General features: G+C 38.6%; 1 protein-coding gene across 1 annotated transcript in view; it reads right to left on the minus strand.

Annotated features, from left to right (window-relative positions):
- The window catches only part of FHAD1 (forkhead associated phosphopeptide binding domain 1), a gene marked incomplete at its 5' end in the record, with an annotated part of 2,130,934 nt that overhangs the window by 168,644 nt on the left and 1,937,626 nt on the right, over positions 1–24,664 (minus strand). The window contains one exon of the mRNA XM_044060429.1: positions 16,672–16,752. Coding sequence (XP_043916364.1) covers positions 16,672–16,752 — 81 coding nt within the window. The remainder of the gene's footprint in view (positions 1–16,671; positions 16,753–24,664) is intronic.

Here is a 24,664-nt window from a genome sequence, read left to right on the forward strand (position 1 = left end):
ATGAAGCTAAGTGCAGCTAGTTAGCACATCAAACAGCACTAATACCAAATCATAACACTATCTAACATCTGGCCTTAACGCCTAGTCACCACTCAGGGGACTCCTGTAAAACCAATATCACACATGCTCTGAAGTCAGTGAAGTAAGGACAATCAGAAGGCCATCTTCAGCTATGCCAGAAGCATTAAAGACAAAACTCAGCAGGGAGCAGAAATGGCTGTAAATAGCAAAACTTTCACTAACCAGGGTGACACAGCAAACCTACTGCCGGATAAATTTAGCTCTAACTGTACCCCTCCACTACCTCCTGAGAAATCCCTTTTAGCACATCCCTCAACTATCAACAGGGAGTAGGTCCTGGCTAAGGTCAAAAATATTGCTTCAATAGGCCCCAACAATATACCCAGTTGCCTTCTGAATAGCCTAAAACATGACCTAGCAGGACCATCTGAGACACTCTTCAACTACAGACATAAAACAGGTTATGTGTCAGGTGATTGGAGGACTGCAATAATCATCCCTGTTAATAATGTTTGACGATCAACTGGTCCCATGAACTACAGACCCATCATTTTGACAAGTCTAATATGCATAGCCATGGAAAAAATTATCAAGTAAATGATCAGCAAGGACACTGGCATACTAAAGACACTGGACCCATCCCAATTTGGCTTCATTAAGGGAAGGTCTTGCATACTCAACTTGGTAGACTTCTTCAAGAGGGTCACCAAAGTGGATGAAGGGAAAATGATACATACCACCTATCTTGATTTGGCCAAGGCATTCAGTACAATATCCCACTATGGTATTATTTTTAAACTCTCAGAATTTGGATAAATCCCTATATAAATTGCTGGATTGCTGGCTGGCTCACAGATAGTACACAAGAAGTCAGATTCAGTGAGACCACCTCCACCAAAAGACCAGTCACCAGCTGAGTACCCGAGGGTATTGTGTTGGGCCTGATCCTGTTTGGCATCTACTTCTCAGAAGTCAAGGTTAATGTCAAAGGCATCCACCAACTGGCAGCACTTAACGTAAAGGCAATAAAATAAAACAGCTAGAATATCCAGACCAAACAGATGCAACCAAAATTCTATTAAAGATAAAAACTTTAATAAAACTTTAATAAACTTAGCACTTTCATCTTGTCACTACAAGGCTTCATCAGAGTTGCATGAAAAGATTTAAACTTCATTTAAATAACCTCCTATTCACACAACATCACAACAGCAGCCAATGAGAAATTAATCATCATACAGATCAATGTTTAGTGCTTTAATTTAAAACTATTGGGTAAGAATACATCTAAATACATCATACTTAAAAAGAGAGAGAAAGAATAAGGAATAAAGATGCTTACTTCACTATAAAACCCCGAGCAATAAATTATGTAATTCAAATTTGAAATAAAATACCATCTAAATTATACCTGCACATAATTTTAAGAAACCATGAATAGATACTTGTTCATTTAGTCCTGGTTTTGACATGTCATTCAATCTTAATTGCCATAAGGGTTCTTTGTAGTGCAATAAACTCTCAAACTCTCAACTCCCCCCAATATACACAATCCTGTCCACCACAAAAAATAAAATTCTGTTGAAGTTTGAAAACTCAGCTGAGTGGATGTAAAGTGCATTAATTGACTTCTTATTTTTTATATCCTTCACATGTTTACCATTCCGATCTTTAAGACATCTAGTCATTTCACCTCTAGAAAATGCATGACATGTCATACAAGATGCTAAATATATAACCATCTTACTGTTAGAATTGATATGATTTGGATAGGCAATCACCCTCTGGCAATGGGTTACTGTTACATGCATCCCATCATTGATATATTTACAATATTTGCAAGTGTCACATTTACCCACAGAAAAACTGTTGGGAACTATAGAACTGATGAGCTGTAACCTTGTAAGTTTGCACTCATTGGGTTACACTTTGTCCACAAGGAGAGAAATAATTGTATTTAAATCCTGCAGGAAAATACATTTTCCTATAAATGGAGAGCATATTTATTCTTCACTATACAAGGCCAAAGCTGCAGCATATACTTTGGAATTAGGGAATGAAACATTTTCTTTACATTTTTCTTAAGTTCCTCTAGTTGTATTGCAATTTTTTTCTGAGATAGGACTGTACAAAATGAGTTATTAAACTATAATTTCTTCTGTGAGGGGCTTAGTTTCTACATAGTTTCTACATAAAATTGGGGCTGAGACAACTTCCCTAAAACTGTTGACCACAGAGTCATAGTCACAATTAACTGTATGCAAACCAACATTGTCTACAGTCTAAGCATGTTTTATCATCTTATTTTTAACATACGTATTTTGATTACCTTGAACTGTAAAACCAATGTAATTAATGATCTGTCTATGATACTGTACCATACAAGCCTGATAGTTGACAGCAGTGATTGTTAAAGTTGCTGATAGTCATACTCTCTTTTCAAACCTGTCCAGGGATCTACTTTCCTTACTACTGGGGAGAATACCCAAACGTTGTGTTCTCTAACATGTTATGTGCAGGTAGGTCTTTAAGAGCTAGGGAATGTGTAGATAGATCTTTAAGAGTTAGGAAATCTACTGGGTTTTATATAAAAATCATCTCTGCTTCCTGAATCCTGTAACTTTTTTTGGGATTCTGTGGAGGAAATAGCTGAGAAAAGAAAGGTATTTCAAAATATCCTGATTTAAAGTAACAACAAAAGAGAGTGCCAGTAATTTAAGTTCAAGTGACTTCATTAGTTTTATATTGGGAGGGGGCTCAGAAAGCCATTTAAATGTTCTTTCTTGAGGTTTAATGTCGCACTCAAAGAAACATTATTGGAAGGAGGAGCTTGAGGAAGGAATGTCATTATTCTCAGAATCTGTCAAGGGACTGAGGAATCTGATCTGAATAAGTTAAGGCCTCACCCTCTTCCTTTTCATCTAAACTGGATGGAGGGGGAAGAAAAGTGAGATTCTTTTTGTCTCCCTCTGCATAGCAACACCGGAAGAGAAATGAGTGGGATCTATGATGTTACTGAAGCCTGCTGTACTCAGTTTACAATATTCCTACAGAAATATGGCATAATCAAAATCAGGAACTTCCAATGACATCTGGGAAGCTAACATCCAATAAACAGATGCCTACATCTCAGGCATCTGGGTACTGGACAACCACTTGCCATTAGAACAAGCTGGTGTCTGCCTGTGTCATGACAAATGCGCGAAGAAAATGGTGGCTGAAACCATGATAGCATCCAGTTTTTTACAATCATAATTCTTACACCTTTGGATGTAATTTTGACCGGTATTTAGTAATAAGAACAGCCTATTCATCTACCACTCACCCCTGTTGAAACTCACATGTAAACAGTGGGGGTGTGGGAGGAATCAACATCAAGTGCATATCCCCCTCCTAAATGGAAGAACTAATCTGCATAGCCACTAGAGTATGACAGGTTGCTTGCTTGAAATGTCAAGCTTGGGTCTCTGTGTCCCAATCATTCACTATTGTATGTTACATGAAAAAATCATACATTTTTTAAACTTTTTTTTACTGTTAAAGTCTTATTAGTCTCTGTACTTCTTTTCATTTTTGTTAAGGGGATTTAAAAGCGACAGTAGAAATATAAGAAGCATAAAGAATGGGAGTGAGAGAAGCTTTGTGTGTTCAGTTTATAGTCTAGCTTTACAGGACTACTGTGCATTTGTATGATATAAGCTTTGGGCACTGTTTGTGTAAAACCAAGTGAAAAATTTCTCTGATTTTGCAGAATGTCACTGATGTTACCTCATTTTCATCTGCTCTCCAAAAAGCTTGTGGTTTTCTGGCAAATCATGGAGGACTGCACATTAAATAATGACAGACTTTTGAGTTTTAGATATCATATCCTCTAAAAACACATGCTGCTTTCTATGTATGATTATTATTATTGTAGCAACTTCCTGAGCATATTAGAGCAATATTTAAATCTGTTTCTAATTTGGGGCCCTTGTCCCTCATTATTTTTGTCTTTGATTCTTCTGCTAAGAGGATGAAAGGTATTATTTTTATCACAGGCAGATGTGTTGTACAAAACGCAATGGTTGTACTGCTGGGTGAGGGCCATTTGTAGATGAAAGTAACATCTTTTTTTGGTTTGCTCAGTTAACCATTTGGCTGTTCAGATTGTTTGCACTTGTGTGAAATAAGTTGAAATATATGTGGGATGGCTACTGTTTATATGAAACAAAGTTGAAATCACATAGTTGTCAGCTGTCTCTGTGTTTGCTTAATGCAACTAATTTTGCCTCATTGTAGATTTGTTCCTCATCAAAAGTGTCTTTTTTTGTAAATCATTGAGGACTGCACCAGCTAAATAATGACATTCACGTTTCAGACTTTGTGTTCTTTAGGTACCTGATTCTGGGCTTTTGTCCCTCATTATTTTTGGCTTTGCACTGATTCTTGCTTTAAGAGGTTGAGAGATATTATTTTTACCACAATTACAAGTACACAAGAAAGTGGCTGTAACTGTTGCATGAGGATGGGAGGTGTCTGTGGATGAAAGTAACTAGTAAGTTAATTAAACAATCTGGTTTTGCAGGACTAGTGTGCACTTACATGAATTAATTAGAATACTTGAGCTATGATGTCTTTTGTGAAACAAACCTGATCTACAGGTCATTGATTTCTGATGGTTTATGTTGAATCTGGATGAATCCACTGCTATATACATACTTTTCAGTGCCAGTTTGCACTTTATTTTGAATATGCAAGTGCTACTGATAAATCTGGGATCTACTTGCAGAGTTTTTGCACTTTATGTACTTTTATGTGCTGTGTATTTGAATGCTGAGCTGTATACAGATCCATCCAGAGCTAAATGATTACTCTGTATTGTTGCATTGCACTTTATCTGGAAATATAATAGTGTTGCTTTAATATGTGTGCATTATTTGTAGAGATTTTGTACTCTTACCAACTGCTGAGTTTTTGCACTTCTGCTTGACTATAAGTGCTGGTTGTTTGGTTTACTGTTTCACCTTGGTTGAAACACTATACAAGCATGTTTATAGCTGCATATAGGAAGCTGTACCCACCATGAAAAAGTACAGAACTAACTCAAAAAACAAGCCCCCCCTGGTGGAATCACAACATCAATATAAGAGAAAGAAGAAAATCATGGCAAAATTTAGGAGGTGTAGCACCCAACATGATAAAAGCACTCTATAAATTCTACAAAGCCAAATTTGAGGTAAATTTGGTCTCCCAGGCCAATGACAACTACAAGGAATCCTTTAGCTATGTCCGCAACCTCAAAGGCAATACGCAATTGTGTGCAGAGCTGATTTTATTTGAGCCAACTATACTGAGCCAGAAGATATAACAAGCCTACTGTCTGAAAAATTCAGCTACGACTTTACCCCTCTCTCCTCCCCTCAACCTTCTTTCACAGGTTCATAGGTGTTTACTAGGCTAACGACCACAAGGGCGTTTTTAAGCCTAGCCATGCATCCGAAATCTCTGGCAAGTTCTGATACCCTTGATAAGTGCAAGCAGGGGCTTGGGAGGTGAAGCATTTACAGGTTACCTGTGTCCATTAGAGACATAAGTGCCAAACCAGGGATGAATTTCTGGTTTCTCATCCAATTGTCCAAGTTGTACTTTAATTGGGTTAGGGAGGAACTCTGCATCACATGGATGGGGAGCCTTTTCCATAGATGCGGTAGTCTCTGATACATACATATCTCCCCTGCAGGACCTATTTATATCACAGGCAAGGTTTAAGTTTTTAAAATGGGTAATTCTGGTGCTGTTTGTTTTGTGGATATCCATCAGAGGGGGGGGGGGTCTGATAATGCCCTGTATGCCAGGCATAGATCTCCCCTCAAAAGCCTGTAGAAGAGAGAGAATACAAGGATAGGGCCTTGAGGTAGTTTGCATAGGACATTTTATGCACGTCCTGTATTCCTTTAGTGAGAAACCTCTGTGGACATTCCAATTGCTGGATATGCCTGGTTAGGTACATACCAAAGGGGGCATTGTACTCAATGATAGCTCTGATGAATGCCAAATACAGTGGAACAATGACTTCCCTGGACTTAGATACTATACCTTTGTTTATAAGTTCTGCAGTATAGAATGATTTTCTCACCACTGTAGACAAATGATGGTCAAAGCCTAGATTACTATCTATGTGCGTCCCTAAGTCCCTGACTACTGGGTCAACTCTAAGGGGGATGTTGTAAATATGATAGTTACCAGGGATGGATGACTTCCCAAAGGATACTATTATGCATTTCTTGGCATTTAGTTTTAGTCCATGGCTGTGACACCAGTTGTTTGTCTGTGTCAACCCCTCCAGGAGAACATTTTTGTCAGTATGAGATTCAATGACAGCTCCTAATTTGCAACCATCTGCAAATTTAGTCAGCCAGAGACCACTGACATTGGCCTTGACTTCTGAGAAGTAAATGCCAAAAAGGAGTGGTCCAAGGACTGACTCCACTTGTGAATGGCCTCTTTGTAGAGGTGGACTCTTCAATTCTAACTTCCTGGGTCCTGTCTGTGAACTATTTGGCTATCCATTGGGTGACATACGAGTTTGTACCTAGCCTCTTGAGTTTGTCAACAATGCCTGAGTGGGGTATTGTGTTAAATGCTTTGGCCAGGTCAAGGTAGGCAGTGTGAACAATTTTGCCCTCATCCATTGCTTTGGTGACCTTCTCAAAGAAGTCCACCAGGTTGACTAGGCATCATCTGCCCTTGATGAAACCATACTGGGTTGGGTCCAGTGTCTGGAGGTTTACTATATCTCTGTTGATCATCTCCATGATAATTTTTTCCATGGCTTTACATATAAGACTAGTGAGACTTATGGGACTCTAGTTTCTAGGGTCTGTAGATGGCCCACCTTTGTGCAGAGGGATGACTGTTGCCTTTCTCCATTCACGAGGCACAAAACCTGATTGGAGGCTAAGGTTAAATAGTAATTACAGAGGCCCTGATAGGTTATGCTTCATGCTATTTAGAAGGCATCCTGTGATATTGACTGGGCCCATTGATGCCGTGTTAGTGGTCTTAGAGAGAACATTAAGGACCTGTTCCCTAGTGGTAGCAGGGGGAGTTATATTTGATAATATTTCCAGAGGGAAGGGAGAGACGGGTAAAGTTGGAGCTGAATGTATCAGCCAGGAGGTTTGCTATGTCTTCTAGCTCAGTATAGGTGGCTCCATTTACAGTGAGTGCTGCATACAATTGTGTATTGCCTTTGAGGTTGTGGGCATAGCTAAAGAATGCTTTGCAGTTGTCCTTGGCCTGGGAGGCCAAACATACCTCAAATTTGGCTTTGGTAAACATTATTTGTCCTCTGAGTTATTTGTTTAGTTTGATGAGAGTGTTTTTATCCTGCTGGGTGCTGCACCTTCTAATTTTTGCCATAATTTTCTTCCTCCTGTTATACAGCCTATTGATTTTGTGATTCTACCAGGGTTGCTTGTTTTTTGAATTAGTTCTATACTTCTTCCTGGTGGGTACAGCTGCCTCGATGCAGCTATTAACATGCTTGTACAGGGTTTCTGTGAACAGTTCTGCATAGGCAGCAGTGTTCTCAGGGTTTATGGGAGCTTGAAATTTTGCCAGGTTCTCACTTAATAGCAGAAGGTTAGGTTTAGAACAGTTCCTGAATATTCCAGGTTTAGCTGCAGGTCCAGGTTTTATTTTTACTTCAAAGGAGACTATTTTGTGGCCTGACCTTACCAAGGAAGACAATACAATAGGGGGTATGCAGCACTCTTCCATATTAGTGAGGACCAGATCCAGTATAGTTGCACCCCTGGTTGGTGTATTGACTTTATGATCCAGGAATCTCTGTGCATGTACATTTGGTGTCATATAGGATTCCCATTTAATAGTGGGGTAATTAAAGTCACCCATGAATATGGTATTGGGTTGGATGGTTAGTCTTTCTAATAAGTTTAAATACATGGTATGGGTTTCATGGGTCATTAAGGGGGACCTATATCTTGCAAGGAAGTGGCATTGGATTTTACCTGTGGTGATTTGAACATGGAACAGCTCAAGTGCATTGTCCTGTTTGACCAGCCTTGAAGTATATTTATCTTTGATGTAAATAGAGACACCTCCACCTTTAGTTCCTGCCTGTGAAGTAGCTGGCCTAAATGTGTGGAAGGCATTATAACCTAGCACTGTTGGTGTGCTCTCTGCACTATTTACTATTTACTATCACTAGGGAACTGGTCTTTAATGCTCTCTCTAAGGCCAATTTCCCAGGATGCCTTCTAAATAGCATGAAACCTTACCTATCAGGTCCTCTGGAATTGCTATTTAACTATACCCCCCCCCAAACAGGTTCCATGTCTAATGAATGAGGAGCAGCAACCCTTTGCACAAAGGTGGGCCATCTACAGACCCCGGAAACTACAGACCCATGAGTCTTGCTAGTCTCATAGCAAAGCCATGGAAAGAATTATCATAGAAATGATCAAAAATGACATAGGAAACCTCGAGTTACTGGGCCCAACCCAATTTGGTTTCATCAAGGGGAGGCCATGCCTACTCAACCTGGTGGACTTCTTTACGAAGGTCACCAAAACAATGTATGAAGGCAAAATGGTTCACACTGCCTATCTTGACCTGGCCAAGGCATTTGCCATAATACCCCAGTCAGGCATTGCTGACAAACTGAAGAGGTTAGGTATAAACCCTTAAATCACCTAGTGGATAGCCAGCTGGCTCAAAGACAGGACCCAGGAAGTTAGAATTGGGGAGCACACCTCTACAAAGAGGAGAGTCACAAGTGGAATCTCTCAGGGATCGGTCCTGGGACTGCTCTTTTTTGGCATTTACTTCTCTGAAGTCAAGGCCAATGTTAATGGCCCCTGGCTGACTATATTTGCAGGCGATTGCAAATTAGGAGCTGTCATTGAATCTCATACTGACACAAATGTTCTCCAGGAGGGGCTGACACAGACAAATAACTGGTGTCAGAGCCATGGACCAAAATTAAATGCCATAAATGCATAATAGTATCCTTTGGGAAGTCATCCATCCCTGGTAACTATCGCATTGGCAACACACCCCTAAGAGGTGACCCAATAGTCAGGGACTTGGGGAGACACATAAACACAATCTAGCCTCTGACCATCACATGTCTAAAGTAGTGATGAAATCACTGTATGTTGTGCAATTTATAAACAATGGTAAGGCCTCTAGGTCCAAAGAGGTCATTGCTCCACTGTATTCAGCATTTATAAAACCTATCATTGAGTACAACGCCTCCTTTGTTATGTCCCTAACAAGGCACATCCAACAACTGGAATTTTCCCAAAGGTTCATCACTTAAAGAATACAGGGCATTAAGTAACATGATCTATGCAAACAGCCTCAAGGCCCTACCCTTTAATCTGACTCCTACAGACTGTTGAGGAAGATCCATGCCTGATATACAAGTCATTGTCAGACCCCACCTGGGTGGACCTCTTGCATACCTACAAAACAAGCAGCACCAGAATTACCATTCTAAAGACTTAAACCTCGCCTGTGATATAAATAGGACCTGCTGGATAGACAGACAGATATGTATCCCCCTTGCAAAACATACTGCAGGCTCCCTTATTTGTATATTCTGCTTAAACAGTAATGGTGGACTCTGGAATATCTTGTTTTATAGACTAAAATAAAGGGCAAAGCATTTTGCATTTACAATTCAGAAGAAAACAGCTGTAGCCATAAAAACCTGTCTGTATCATTCATATTGCTGTGGACCTACAGTTAATTCAGAACAAAGATACAGGGGTTGTAGATGCTGGAAAAAGACTAATTTCAGTTTGAAGTCTGTGGATGTTATATCCCAAATAACACAGAATAGTAATCTGAGCTGTTATTTCAATACGTACTATGTAAAATGCTAAATCTACAGCCTATATTTTCCTACCTTTCACTAACTACTACTGCTGGGAGAGTTATTGTGTCACATTCATACCCCGATCTTTACATTCAAAACTGAAATAATTTTTAATCATTTTACTGATTTTTTTCAGACTTTAAAAATAAATTCCGAAAGCTATCAGAGGCCCTTCATCTTTTTAAAATATATATTTTAAACACTTTGGATAATTTTCTAACTACTATTATTCCTACCACCATAACTCCACCCAACATCCCTCTATGCTTGTGTTGAAAATTAATGACCAGGCCTCCCTAAACCTTATAAACCTTTCTAACCATTCCCATTCTTTTGTGCCTCTCAGTCTCATATATGCTCACCCCCCACGAAGTCAGTAAAAACTCTCTACGATGACCTACTTTTCTCATTACTCCTTTTTCCATCCCAAATGCCAATGCTTTGTATATCTGTTCTGACATCTCGTCCCTTATCCTCACTAAAACTTTCACACTTATTTTATACTCCTTTACCACTTGGAAAAAATGTTGCCACTTCCTTCCCACATCTTAAGTAATATCCATGCTCAACTACTTCTTCCTTGAATCCTCTGGGCCAACAGCATTGCTGCAGTAAGGCACCTGCCTTCCACATACCTTCTATGATACCCTCATATTCCTCCTCACATTTTTCCATGTATTCTTTTTTGCCTCCCCACCCCCCAACAAATGGTAGCTTTTCATTATATAAAAACTGGAACATTTCTTTCACTCCTTGCTTGTCTCATGCACCTGTATTTATTTCCTTTTCTCATCTTCAATCACCTCACCCACTCCTTGACTATCACAGCCCTTCATGCCTTACTTTCCATTGGCCTAACATACTCTGATCTGCAAGGAATTTAAAAAATCCTGATTCTCCAGCTAAAACTGTTACACATTTCCCCCAAATGGCATCAGTACCCTGTCTTCCTTTTCCATCAAATGACTCTAAATGTATCACTACCTATATCTTCTCACCTACCAAACTCATTCTTCCACTACTATGTTAAATATCTCATTCCTCCACAAATTTGAACACTTCACAATCACCCTTGCTACTGTCCTGCTGTCTAACTTCTTCCATATATTCTCCAAAATGTCCTCCTCCCTCTCAGTCCTCAAGCATCAGCATCTGCATCTATTACAATACTTATGGAATAATCCATGGAATAATCCATATTTTTCTAGAAAATCCACTGCTTACCTCCCACAAGACAAACAGTATCTCCTTAAATGTTTGGTCTACCCTTTCTAATCATAAGCCAGAATGGTTTATGCTTTCTCTTATCCACTCTGTGTTTTGAATGCTTTATGCTTTCTCTTATCCATTCTGTCTTTTCTCCCAACTGGAATATACACCATTATATATACCACCTTGAGAAACACCTCCTGCTTTATCAATTCCAGCACCAGAATTACATATCAATTCCATCTTTCCCATCAGCCCCATCAACATTTTTCTCCGCATTTTTAGATTTACTACCTCCTCTGCCAGCCGACTCTAAGTTAACCTCACTAATTTCCAACCTTCTTGTCCACCTCCAGCCTCTAATACTTAAGAGGCCCCAACACCCATAACAGGCACATTTCCATAAAAGTCATAACCCTTCTGTTCTCAATCATCACTTACTGTTCCTCATTCATTTATAAATCTAATACTACACCAAACCACAAAAAACTTCACCACCCTCATTGCCTTTGATAGCCACCTGTTAAAAGTATATATTAACTTGTAAAGAGGTGAAAGCTAGAGGCTAGATTCCCCACCTCCCAGTTTTCACTTCTCTGTTTTAGGCAGCACCTTCATAACTGACATAAATTACAGTGACAAGAGTCAATACCTCTGTTTCACCTCTCTGCTTACTCTAAACCCCCTGAGAGGCATGCATTTATCATTATCCTTGATATGGTCCATAGCAGTTATTCAAATCTACCTACTAAAAACCACATGATACCTGTGGTCACTAACACTGACCTCAAACACCCATGCACCACTCTGCATAAAAAGGCATCACAATATCAGATAACACTGTCTAACTAACTCCTGACCGTGATTTACTACAGTCTTTTGAAATAGTCAGACCAGTGTTTTACCCCTAATATAACTTCTGCGAAATAATGCTATGCCTCAAAAGTCAATTCTGTAATTTACTCTCAAATTTCACTTCAGGTATCTTAGTTAGGCTGTTCAAGTCCACATTCGCAATGCTGTAGGGCACTTCACCCGGCATCTAATTGCTTGAGCAGTGTAGCTATCAGTGCTTGGTAAACTGACATAAGTAGATCCCCCTTGGAAAGCCTCATTATAAACCTTCAACAGATCATTTTGTCATGTCCCTTCTTAATACTTTATTGCAATTAAGAAGCAATCCTTTCTTCTCCACTCTTCTTTCAACTGCCTGCCTACCTTTCTCATTTCCTCTGCTATTATTTCTCCCACTAGTATAAGCCAGTTCTTTCTCAGTAATGACCCTATTTCTTCTCTAAACCCATCCTGTATTCTTCACCACTGTAGACCTTTACAAAGAAATGCTAACATTTTTTGGTAAACTCTGTATTTCCAAACACTTACAGACTTGTTCTTCCAAGACCTTGCACAGCCTCCAGCTGTACCCATTCATGCTCAATAGGCCTGGAAATGTGGAAATCACACATGGGGGTAATGAGGGTTATTAAGCAGAAAATTCCAGATAGCTGCCTGGACTGTCGTCTCTTCCAGACTCTAAGGCAGTGTGGGAGGAAGCAGATGGCTATCAGGTAACAAGAAGAAAATAAAAGCAATAAAAAAGAATAATCCTAAAGCATCAGCCAGTCATACCTTTCAACCTCTTAGCACAAGAAATCTGGACAAACTGAAACATAATGGGGACAAAGGCCCAAAAACAGAGGCAAATTTAAATATTGCTCTTACAAACTTAGAAAGCTGCTAGAATACAAGGTGTTGTGTTAGCATGCATTTTCTTTAAGATATAAAGCCTAAAACACAAATATGTGTCATCATGTAGTGACTTCAATCCTCTATGATTTGTCAGAAAAGCACATATTTTATGAGGAGGAGGCCAAAAATATGAGACAAAAATCTGGACATTCTGCGAACATCTGGATAGATGAGAGACGTGCAGACAGTACCAAGATCAACTACTCATAAAGACAGTCTTTGAAGGCACTAATTTCACATACAAGCATGTATCTGCAAAACTTATCCAAACTCAGGAAATGGCCCTCAGAGAATTCAAAAAGTGACCACTGATGCAGTTATAGATCTCCAAAACATTCAATAACAACAGTTCAATAAACTGACAAATTAATGAGCCTGAAATTCGCAAAGACAATAGTAAAATATTGCAATGGCATGGTGATCCAATTGCAAAAGGAGGCAGTGACAGAAGTATCATGAAGTCCCCAAATGACTCAGAATGTGCTTAACAACTTAAATTACACATCTAAGCCAGATAACATAAAAACAGTACAGTTTTAACTTTTTAATGTAAAAAATAGTATAAAAACAAAGCAAAAAAGCTACAATGTATGAAGCAGCCAAGAGGATACAGTGATAGAATCTGGTTTATCCTTAAGCAAAGTTGCAGACCACTCATACATACAAGGAAACGCAAGCAGCTATATATCAAATATCCTAGGTGGCAACACAGAAATACATTTCTTACTTGGACGACTACCTGCTGCTAATGATCAGTTGGTCCTCCTTGATACCTGCTGTCCCTGTCCAGCTTATTGTCCCTCAACTAGAGATCAGCCTGTCTCTCCAAACTGCAGGAACAAGTTAGTTTCTGTAATTGGCTGAGGAAAATAACAAGCCATCTGATCCCAGTGTCATTCTTGTAGAGGCTGGGGCCATTTTTCTTTAAGCCCTATCTCACACTGATGTGATGGGCTTTACATTAAGAGAGTGGCCATGCAATTATGTCATGAGGAAAATGTCCCCAACTCCAATGTGATGCTTCTTTCAAATACTCATCCTTCTATGCTGCAGAGTAAGATACCATCACAGCAGCAATATCACCCTTGTGCCTGTGCCTCTCATGTACCCAAAGCATGCCACCAAAACCAATATCCTGGTGGAGGTGAGCAGGGTCCTTCTTGTAATTTCGGCTTTCCCCAAATCATCTCCAAAAGAGTCACTAGTCTAACTTGGATTGCCTGGGTCAAGTTAAGGGTTTATCCTTTTATGCTAATGGAGTTGACTTGAAGCATTGCTAACAGAGTTTTAAGCAGTCACACTGGCAGTTGATGCAGTGCAGTGGATTAAGGCTATGAGCTGTAACAAGCTGCTCCCAGTCCAGGGTTTGATTCTCTCAGTCTCCATCTCCCTACAATGTGACTTAAACAGACAGTGCTCTGGGACAATTGGAAAATTGAGTGAGGCTCCTCAAGGGTCTCCTGGACTGCATGCCTTTTAATCACTTATAAACATAACCTTTGCTGCACTGGTAAGATGAAGGTGGTCTTTGCAAAATCTAAAAGACCCATATAAATAAACACAAACTGGAAGGTGCAGAGCAAAGCTATTACAAAGTTCTTTGTATGTCTGCCCACTGATAACTATCTTGGAGTCAGACTTCTTGATATATATAATATTGCTATAAGATAAAACAAATATTCTGTGATGAAGAGCTGTGAACAAAAATAGTTTGATATCTAGATACAAGATTATAAAATGAATGTAGTTTAGGGGGGACACAAGCTCTTTGAAGGTCACATCAGTGTTATAAACAAGACTCGTCTGTGAGAGCTGTACCTAAAATGAAGACAGAAACATCTCTAAAAGCACTCACAGCACTCAGAGCTTTCTGTTAGAATGAATGGGACTGCTCTTTGTCATTCTAAAAATCTTACAAATGGAAAGCAACCCTTCATAACTGCTACCAGTATTGATAAAGATATAGGTGGTGTGCCAGAGGATATCTCTCATCTGGAGCCAACTCAATAGCATTGCATTTACAGTACAAGGAATGTGCATGGAAGCCAAAGAAATCACCTGAATGGTATTGAATGGGCAAAAATAAACGGATGTCCCAGATAGTGAGGATGCTGCAGTCAGACAGAGCAGAACCTTGCCTTGCTGTGCGCTCAAGAACTTCAACAGCTTAAATGTCTTGCGACTTTGTTTTGTGGATCTGAATACCAAATGATCACTGTACAATGTACACAGCATGTTGGGTATTATGAGAAAATATGGACCATATCAGCCATCTGTCTTCTGTTGCATTATTTTAACTAGACAGTGATAGGATTTCCATTCTAGCAAGGAACTGCAAAACCAAAGGAAAGCATATAAAACTGCATTAATATTAGTATGAGCTGGGCAAGGACAGTGGTGTGTTTTGTTACTTGTTATAAAAATTAACAGCAATGGAATTGCAGAACTGGATATCAGGAAGCATTACAGAATATCATCAGTTATAAAGTATTTATGTATGCCAGTTTTACAAATCACATTCCAACTCAATAATAGGAATACTTGACTGTACATTTTTATGTCTTCATTAACTGTACCTGAGTGCTTTGAATCTGTTATGCAACTTATTTTACAAATTAATATACTAACTTTAATTTTCAGACCATCTTTGTGTGAGCAATGTTTCAAATGTGTAATACAAAATGTTTGTACAAGGTAACCGCACAATATTTTTACTTTCCCAAGGTAATGAAAATGTAAATGTAATTACAATAGTAGAAGTGAGTGCAAAGGGGCAACCCCCCTCCAGGTGGATTGCAGGGACTTTACCTCCACTGTGAACAAAGGCCTAAATTCTACACACTGTTTGTGTTAACTCCTATGTGAAATTTGAAAATGTGTTTCTTGTTCTCACAAACAGGGAGCTACAACTCTGTTTACTAAAATGCAATAAAGAAGCACAGTGGATAAGTGGTTAAGATCCCCCTCACAGGTCTGGGGCTCAGTCCTGATTTGTCACTGTCTGTGTGGACTTCCCATGTATGCATTGGCTTTCTCTAGGTAATCCAGTTTCCTTTCCCTTCCCAGAAACACGATGATTAATTGGCTACTCTGAACTTTCCATACATGTTGCCTTTATCTTTGCCTTATTGTGGATGAATCAGTTCTCTTTTATTACCCCATAAACAAATGAAATAAAAAATGCAGCAAGAATTAGATTCACTTGTATCACAAATATGATTTGTGATGATGATCAGAATACATAAAATAGATGCACACATCACCTTACCCCCAAATTTTGGACATTTAGCAAGTCATCTCACCTCCTTATTCTCCTGTGCTATAATAAGTGAATAGACACATCCCTAAATTAAAAGATAAACAGGCAGGCAAAGTAATTGCTTGTCTTTGAGGAAAAAAAAGCCCACAGATGCAGACAGACTTAATAGGAAACAATGCATAAATCAGGTTGTTGAAAGTTTTTACTAAGTACATACAGCAGTCATAGCAACAGCTATGCACAGGCTGATACTTATCAGGGATCTGATCAGATTCTGTATCACACTGCTTGTATTTGTTTCAGCTTGCCCATTACTGGCTTTGTTGCAGCATGTACTATCATGACAGTCCTGGGACTTGATCAGATTCCATTGCCCTGTGCCAGTACTTCTTCTGATCTACTCACTTGTGGAAAACTAAAACAGGGATGCTATAGTCTGTTGAATCGTAACAAAACTAAAAACATCTAATGCATAGAACACACACAAAAATAATGATATTTTCATCTTTGACATCAACATTTGTGAAGGCCTGAAACTCACTCTCACCTTTTCATGTATATCATTCTGCAAACAGCTATGGGAGGGAGCTTTTGCACTTTTCTTATCCAGCTGCTCTAAATGGAATGTCTGAAATGGAAAAAAAAAAAAGACATGAAAGTGTTACCCAGCAAAGAAAGTACTTAGTGCCTTTAGGAAAAAAATGTCTATACAGCACTGTTTTTATGCATTGAGGTATGGCACTGAAAAGCATTATCATCATATTAGCAGTGAATACTGAACTACAGAGTTCCTATAACTATAGTGATAAAGCAACGTTGTTCATTTGAAGCTGAGACTGAGTAAACTATGATAAAAGTTGTTCAAAATATTGTTCTGTTGTATTACATTACAAACCTCTAATCTTAAAAGACGCTGTAAATACCAACAGGTAATCCAAGCTGACAGGAGACCAAAGGCAGAGAAAATCCACTAAACGCAAGTTTATTAAGAAAGCAAATCAAGCGTTTTCGCTACTGTGATACACTAGCTTCTTCAGAGTTTATACAAATTAGCGCCAAAATTCAAACTTTTAAAATAAAATGATGTCATTCAAGAACGTCACTTCCAGGTTTCTTTAAAGAAACAACATGTAAAAACAGCAAGTGCCTATTAAATGCTTTCCGAGTTAAGGTACCAAACATTTTAGACTGGTACTGTGGTCTAATCAAAGACTAGACCACAAAAAGTGAAACATTTAAAAATTGTCATTAAAGAACCATTAGGACATCCACCAGTCAGATAATTCATACAAATTTCATTGCATGTCCGCTCACCCGTCAAAGTCAGCTGAGTAAAAAAGTATCAGAATATCTACGAGTTAATTATAAAAAAACACTATAAAATACAAAAACATTGTATGCACTTAATCAATGCGAAACCTCTAATCTTATTAAAGTATGTGGTTCACATAATCTATTAGCAACTACTTGCAAAATATGAATAAAACGAGCTTGTGATTATCTTATCATCCACCTTGTACTAGGCCACAGGGCTCCATATTTCAGGAGTTGACTACTCTATTTTTGTCATCTGCTTAATAAGGATGTTGTAATCCACCCACACATATATTATGCTGCCCTCCTCAACTGACTGACATTATATACATTATGTACTGCACTTCTCTTGTATGTGTTTATAACATGTTTTTCATTTTGTATCCTATCAGCATCATATCCACACTTGAGGGAATGTCGTACCACTTGTGTGTCAGAACTGATCACATTTGCAAGGAAGATTTAAATTTGGCATTAATACTAACATACTGTCAAAATAGATAACGTGCATCTAATCATATGTGTTTGGTAATTTATGGCATAGTAAGCCATACCTGTTCATATTCTATTTTTGTCATTTGGCAAGGCTTTAGAAGAAGAAAGAAGTTTAGAAGCTTTAGATAACTCTACTGAGATCACAGCTGGGTCATAGAATGGGTTATTGAACAAAAGCTTATGGGTATCAGGAACTTTATTATACATGTCTGGTTTCTCAGGTGCAGGAGGTTGAGATTCTGGAGCCAAAAATACAGTCAAAAAGGTATCTTCCAAAGCCTCACAGACGGGGAAATACCAGAGGGCTTTGGGATATCCTTTCTGAGATTCAGAAACCTGTTTATCACCCCAATTAAAATTCTGATTATTTATAGATGATACCAGCATGCGTAAATGGGCGTGCCTTCGTTGAAGGTTGAACGTCGAGCTGCCACCTTGGCGTTCGTCAAAATCTACTGCCAATCATTAGCGGACCAGAGTTCCGCTGTGGTGACCCCTAACCAGGAAAAGCCGAAAGACAACAACAACCAGTAAAATAAAATTTTTCTTTTCTTTTTCTTTCTTTCTTTGTTGGCTGTCAAGGGGCATCCATGGAAGTTGATTTGGATTTCATCCTAACACATACTAGAGCCTGAAAACATTTGTTCTCTAGATATAGGTAAAAGGAAACAAATGGCCATGGAAGGCCTTGTGTACAAAGACTAACAAGTTGTACACTATTATTATGCTTAAGTCCTAGACAAAACAGTCACTTAGTATGCCTGTCCTTATAAGGGATTTGTGACTACAGTTGCATTTCCCTCTCTTAGCTGACATGAAATATCAGTAACAATAGCAAACATTCAAGAAAAGTCAGAAGGATCCAAAAAGGTATTTACTTTCCCTTAGCAAAATTAGCTGGAATGGTTTGTACTGTTGTCAGACAGCAATTCTGATGGAGTACTGCTTTATGGATTGGTGGAAAGAAAGTTCTGAGCATTTTCATGCCCATATGTCCCTTAGTACCAACACACAGTCTCATACATAGATCTTAGGTCAGGTTTATAGCACAGTTAGAAGGTACTTAAGCTTTTGTAGACTTGCCAAACATGACATTCATGGAAGGCTACACCGCATAAGTTAACATTCTGAAACAGTGATCTAATGATTAATGTAGATCAGTGTGTATATTGAACCTAGTCAGCCACCGTAGCTACACAGCACATGCATATAAGTTACTGAGCATATACAAGATCAGTGCCATTTTGTGTAGTCAGTCAGTGTGAATGTAACCTTGAATGGAGATGCACACATGTGTGTGTTACAAGTAACAAGTCAGTCAGTAACGATATGAAGTAAGAAGTATATGAACAAGTTACAATTCCTGATGTGTGTATGCATAATAAATGACTTGAATGTATACCCAGCCTAAGTGTCTCATTTGAATACATGAGACATGTGTTATGATGTCAGAATGGGATCCACTTGAAGCAGCTTGCAAATCATGAGGCGCGCAGTTAGAAGTGGAGTAATATCCAGTAGTAAACTTGCAAACAGGTCAGCAGTTATTTGAAGTTACTTAAATTAGTTTCAAATGATTTTTAGTCACTAAAAATGTGGCATAGCATTCAAAGTGTTCAAAATAATTTCCGAAATGTTCGAAATGTCCGAGATAGTGGCATTATATTTAAAGTGTTTGAAATAATCTCTGAAGTGTGTAAAATGTTTGAAAAGGCTAAAATATCTGTCTGATTTTTTTCACAGTAACTATGACATTTTGAAGTGATTGAAGTGTCCTGAGTGTTTGAGTGTTAAAGTTAAGCATTTTCAGAGAGCAAAATTACAGGTACCAGGTCTATACTTATGTTTACAAGAAATTTGTTGTTATGAAAGAGGGATTTCACAGACTTGAACTTTTGGTGTTTGATAATAATATTGCTGAAAACTGGCAAGTGTTTGAGCAAGAGTATGATATTTTCATAAGGGCTGAATTTTCTGATAAAGATGCATGTACAAGTACATGTATACTTCAGTTTAGCTGGCTCAGAGGCAATTGAATGGGAATGTTTATTTGTGTATGCACCTGCCATGCATAGGGGGAGGGGGAGAACCACCATATTGTGATACAGGCTGAAACGCAGGAAGAGATAAGTGCTCAAAATGTAAATTTAGAGAAATGTGTAACCCTCAAATGAATAGTATAATGGAAAGTTACAAATTTTACACAGTAAATCAAAAGCCTGGTGAAACTATTGCAGCATATATTACTGACTTAAGAAATAAAGCAAAAACATGCAGATTTGGTGATCTATGAGATGAGTTGATAAAAGATTGTCTTGCATGTGGTGTTAATGATGCCGTGAGAATGATTTTGCTTTGAGATAGTGAATTAACATTCAGCAAAGCCACTGAGGTTCATAGGTTCATAGATGTGTACTAGGTTAATGGCCCTGGAGCCTTTACAAGCCTAGCCCATAGGATTACCCTGACATCGTGCCATCCGACCTTAGTTCCCATTGCCTCTGTCGAGTAGAGCCACTGGAGTGATCCCCGGGGTGAATTTTACATTTCCCATCCACTCATGAAGATTTCTCTTGAAAAGGGCCATTGAGGTGCTCTTTTTGACATGTATGGGAAGTCTATTCCATAGCATGGGCAGTCTCTGGGTTATGAACCTGTCCCTCCAGCATGTTCTATTGATTGTGGTAATGAGGTTGAGGTCTCTGGAGTGTGTGGTGCAGAGGGATTGGGATTTCTTTAGATGTAGCATTTCTAATAGAGCTGGGTCAGACATGACTTTGTAAGTCAAGCAGAGATTGCCTCTAAGTAGGTGATATGAGATAGAGCAGAGAATAATTGGAGTTTTTTGAGTCTGTCCATATAGGACAAGTGTTTAAGGCCTAGGATCCTCTTTGTGAGGTACCCTTGCAGCCTCTCTAGTTGTTGCAGGTGGCTAGTGAAGTACATGCCAAATGGGGTATTGTACTCAATGACTGGCCTAATGAGGGAAGAGTAGAGGGAGACAATGACCTCTTTCTTCCTGGATGCAAAACCCTTAGTAATGAGATGTGCCACATAGGACTTTCTAACCACAGTGGCAATGTGGTGGTCAAAAGAGAGGTTGCTGTCAACTTGTGTTCCCAGATCTCTTATAACGCCTTCTGTGTTCAATGGACTACCATCGATGTGGTAATTCATGGGAACTGTTTTTTTTCCCAAAGGGGATAATGACACATTTTTTGGAATTGAAATTAAGGCCATGGTTCTGACATGATTTATTGGTCTCAGTGAGGCCTTTCGGTAGGATAGATTTTTTCAAATACATGAGATTGCAGAAAAGCATACAAATATGCTTATGAATGAGAAAAGCATATTTGCAGTTTCTGCCAGGGCAAATGTTGATAGCGTGTACCAGAAAGTTAAGATGAAAAAGAAATATAAACTGAGAGGCAGTGCCACTCCCAACCTCACTGTTAACTGTTGCATTTCTGGAGGCAGCCATGAAACTAAACAGGAAAAGTGGTTAGCCTTTGGCCAGCAATGTTGCAAATGTAAAAACTGTAATCATTTCAAAAGGCTTTGCAAGTCTAAAGTATTGCAAACTAACATTAAAAGAGACAGTATCCAAAGAAGCAAGTAGATCAGAGGGAGACTGTAGCAAACTCCGAGAGCTGCGAGCAAACTTTCATGTTGATGGTGTCTCTGTTATCAATGAAACAGTTAATACTGTAGATTATCAGCTGACTGAAAAGAGTGAAATATGTTGTACTGTACAAATTAATGGGAAACCTGTAGGCCTTAAAGTAGACACTGGATCTAAGTGCGATGTTATATCAGCACAAAAGTTTGCCAAAGTAAAAGCTGGTGAGAAACCTAATTCAGCAAAGTGTGCAAAACTAGTTGCATATGGTGGTGAAAAGATTCAGACTGCTGGCACAGTAGTTCTTTCATGCCATTCTGCTGGAAACAGCTATGACTTGCAGTTTTACTTAGTCAAAAGGCGTGCGGTCACTGTTAGGCCTCAAAGACAGTCTGAGAACGGCACTGATTTCATTTAACAAAGAGGTCCACCATATAAGTCTCAACAACAACGATAGTTTTATGCAGAATATTTTTAGTGAATATGCTGATATTTTCAAAGATGAGCTTGGTAAACTTCCAGTCACATACTCCATGAAGTTAAACTATGAAGTAAGTCCAGTTGTCAGACCAGCATGGAAGATTCCAGCAGCAATGCTGAGTAAAGTAAAAGCATAACTAGACAAAATACTAAATTAAGGTGTCCTTACTCCAGTACACGATCCAACTGAATGGGCATCCTCCTTGGTCGCAGCTCATAAGAAAAGCTCAAATGATATTTGAATATATATTGATCCACGAGACATAAAGCACTTAAGCATCCTCATCATTCAATGCATGCAGTAGAAGAGGTAGCCGCTCTCATGCCAAATTCCACTGTTTTTTCAGTCTTAGATGGAAAAAGCTCTTTTTGGCAAATTTCGCTTAATCACAAATCTTTATTGTTAACTACATTCAGCATGCAATTTGGTAGATACAGATTTTTAAGAATGCCATTTGGAATTAATTCTGCCAGTGAGGTATTTCAACGTGGTTATCCATGTGTATTATAGTAGACATTATTGTTGGTTGGCAATGGTGAAGACGAACAGGACAGAAATCTCAGGAAAGTTCCAGACTGTGCACGTGAAGTAAATCTCAAACTGAATCCTCAGAAATGAAAATTCAAACTGAAAGAAGTTACTTATGTGAGATATTTGTTTACAAGTTCTGGCTTGCAACCAGATCTGTCTAAGCAAAGAGCAATTGTTGAAATGTCGTTCCAGAGAATGTCACATCTTTGCAATGTTTTCGAGGTATAGTCAACTATTTAGGAAAGTTCATCCCAGACCTGAGTGAGCTTTCTGCACCATTACGTGAGTTGAGAAGCAAAAATGTAAACTGGTCCTGGTTGGAACACCTAAGAGCATTTGATATTCTGAAGACGAAAATTGCCAGTCCACCCACATTGAGATATTATGATGTTCACAAACCTGTAACTCTTTCTTGTGATGTTTTAAGGTACGGCCTTGGCACCTCATGTCTTCAATAAGGCATATCTATTGCTTATACATCAAGAACTTTAACTCAAACAGAAATGCATTATGCACAAATAGAAAATGAACTTTTGGCAGCAGTGTTCGCATATTCGAAGTTCAATGATTATATTTATGGCAGACCTATCCAAATAGAGACCAATGACCACCCACTAGTGACAATTTTGAAAAAGTCAATACATATAGTCCCAGCTTGATTGCAATGCATGATGTTAAAACTGAAAAAGTACAAGTCCAGTATTGTTTACAAAAAAAGTAAATACTTGTACCTTGATGATGCTTTGTTATGCGCACCCAGACAAATGACAGAGCTGCATGAAAATGAAACAGCAGACTTTGAAGTCATGGAAGTCAGAAATTCTTCATCATCATGGGTTGATGAACTAAAAAATCACACAGCTTCAGATCCAATTATCAAGAATCTGAAAAGCATTATCAGTCAAGGACATCCAACATGACAAACCAGTTTACCACTTGATATTCAGCAGTATTTTCCTTACAGAGATGCATTCATGATGGAAGATGGAATCATGAAAGGTCCAAAAGTGGTAATTCCTAAAGCATTACAACAGGAATATATCAACATTTTGCATCGTGGTCACTCAGGTACTGATTCAACCAAAAGAAGGGCAGGAGGCATTGTATTTTGTCCTTCTATGTCCAAAGATATAGAGAAGGAAACTCTATTACAGTGATGGCGAACCTATGATAAGCATGTCAAAGATGATACACCACAACATTTTGGGTGACACACCAGCGTTCACCAACACCCAAGTTACCAAGGAAACTGAATGAACAAAAATACAAGAAATATGTGACCCAGCACTTATCTATTAAAACTTAGCAACAAAAAAGTAATTAATTGATGTCAATCAAATCGAATGCAGTGTATTCCATATTTTTTCAGTTCAACTCAAAATTACTATTAAAAGTAGGGTAATTTTTTTGTGCACTATTTTAAGCCCAATTATTGGTGCGCATTTCGTTTTCTCTATTAGAAGTCACTGAATTTTTCTTTTACTTTTGTAATACATAGCAACACATGATTGGACTGTATTTTTTTAAATAAATGAATATGGAAAGAATTGTTTCTCTTTTGTTCACGGAGTGGGGGGGGGTGACATTACAGCAGTCAAGATAGGCGTTTTCCAAATTTTTGACACTCTGAGCCCAAAAGCCTTTGCAACAGCACCAAACCACATCAACAAAAAGAACTGCTTTGGCTATAACAAATACCTGAATTACCATGGCCGAAGGTTGCTACAGATATTTTCAAATGGAATGGTCAGCATTACTTGGTGTTAGTAGACTCTCACTCAAATTGGTTTGAAATTGACCTACTTCCTAACTTGATGTACAATACAGTCATTACAAAAGTGAAGAGATATTTTTTGTCCATGGTAGATGGCACAAAGTCATGTTTGACACTGGTGAACAGTTTACTAGTCAGCAGTTCAAGAAATATGCTGAGTATTGGGACTTTGCTCGTATTACCAGTAGTCCTAACTATCCATAAGACAATGGTTTAGCTGAAAATGCAGTTTGGAGTGCAAAGCATTTGTTGGAGAAATCTGAAAGAGATAGTACTGATGTATTCCTTAACTTACTCAATCTCAGAAACATTCCTAGAGACAATTT

This window comes from Protopterus annectens, chromosome 2.part0 (genome assembly GCF_019279795.1).
Source record: "Protopterus annectens isolate FY-2018-M chromosome 2.part0, PAN1.0, whole genome shotgun sequence".
NCBI lineage: Eukaryota > Metazoa > Chordata > Ceratodontiformes > Protopteridae > Protopterus > Protopterus annectens.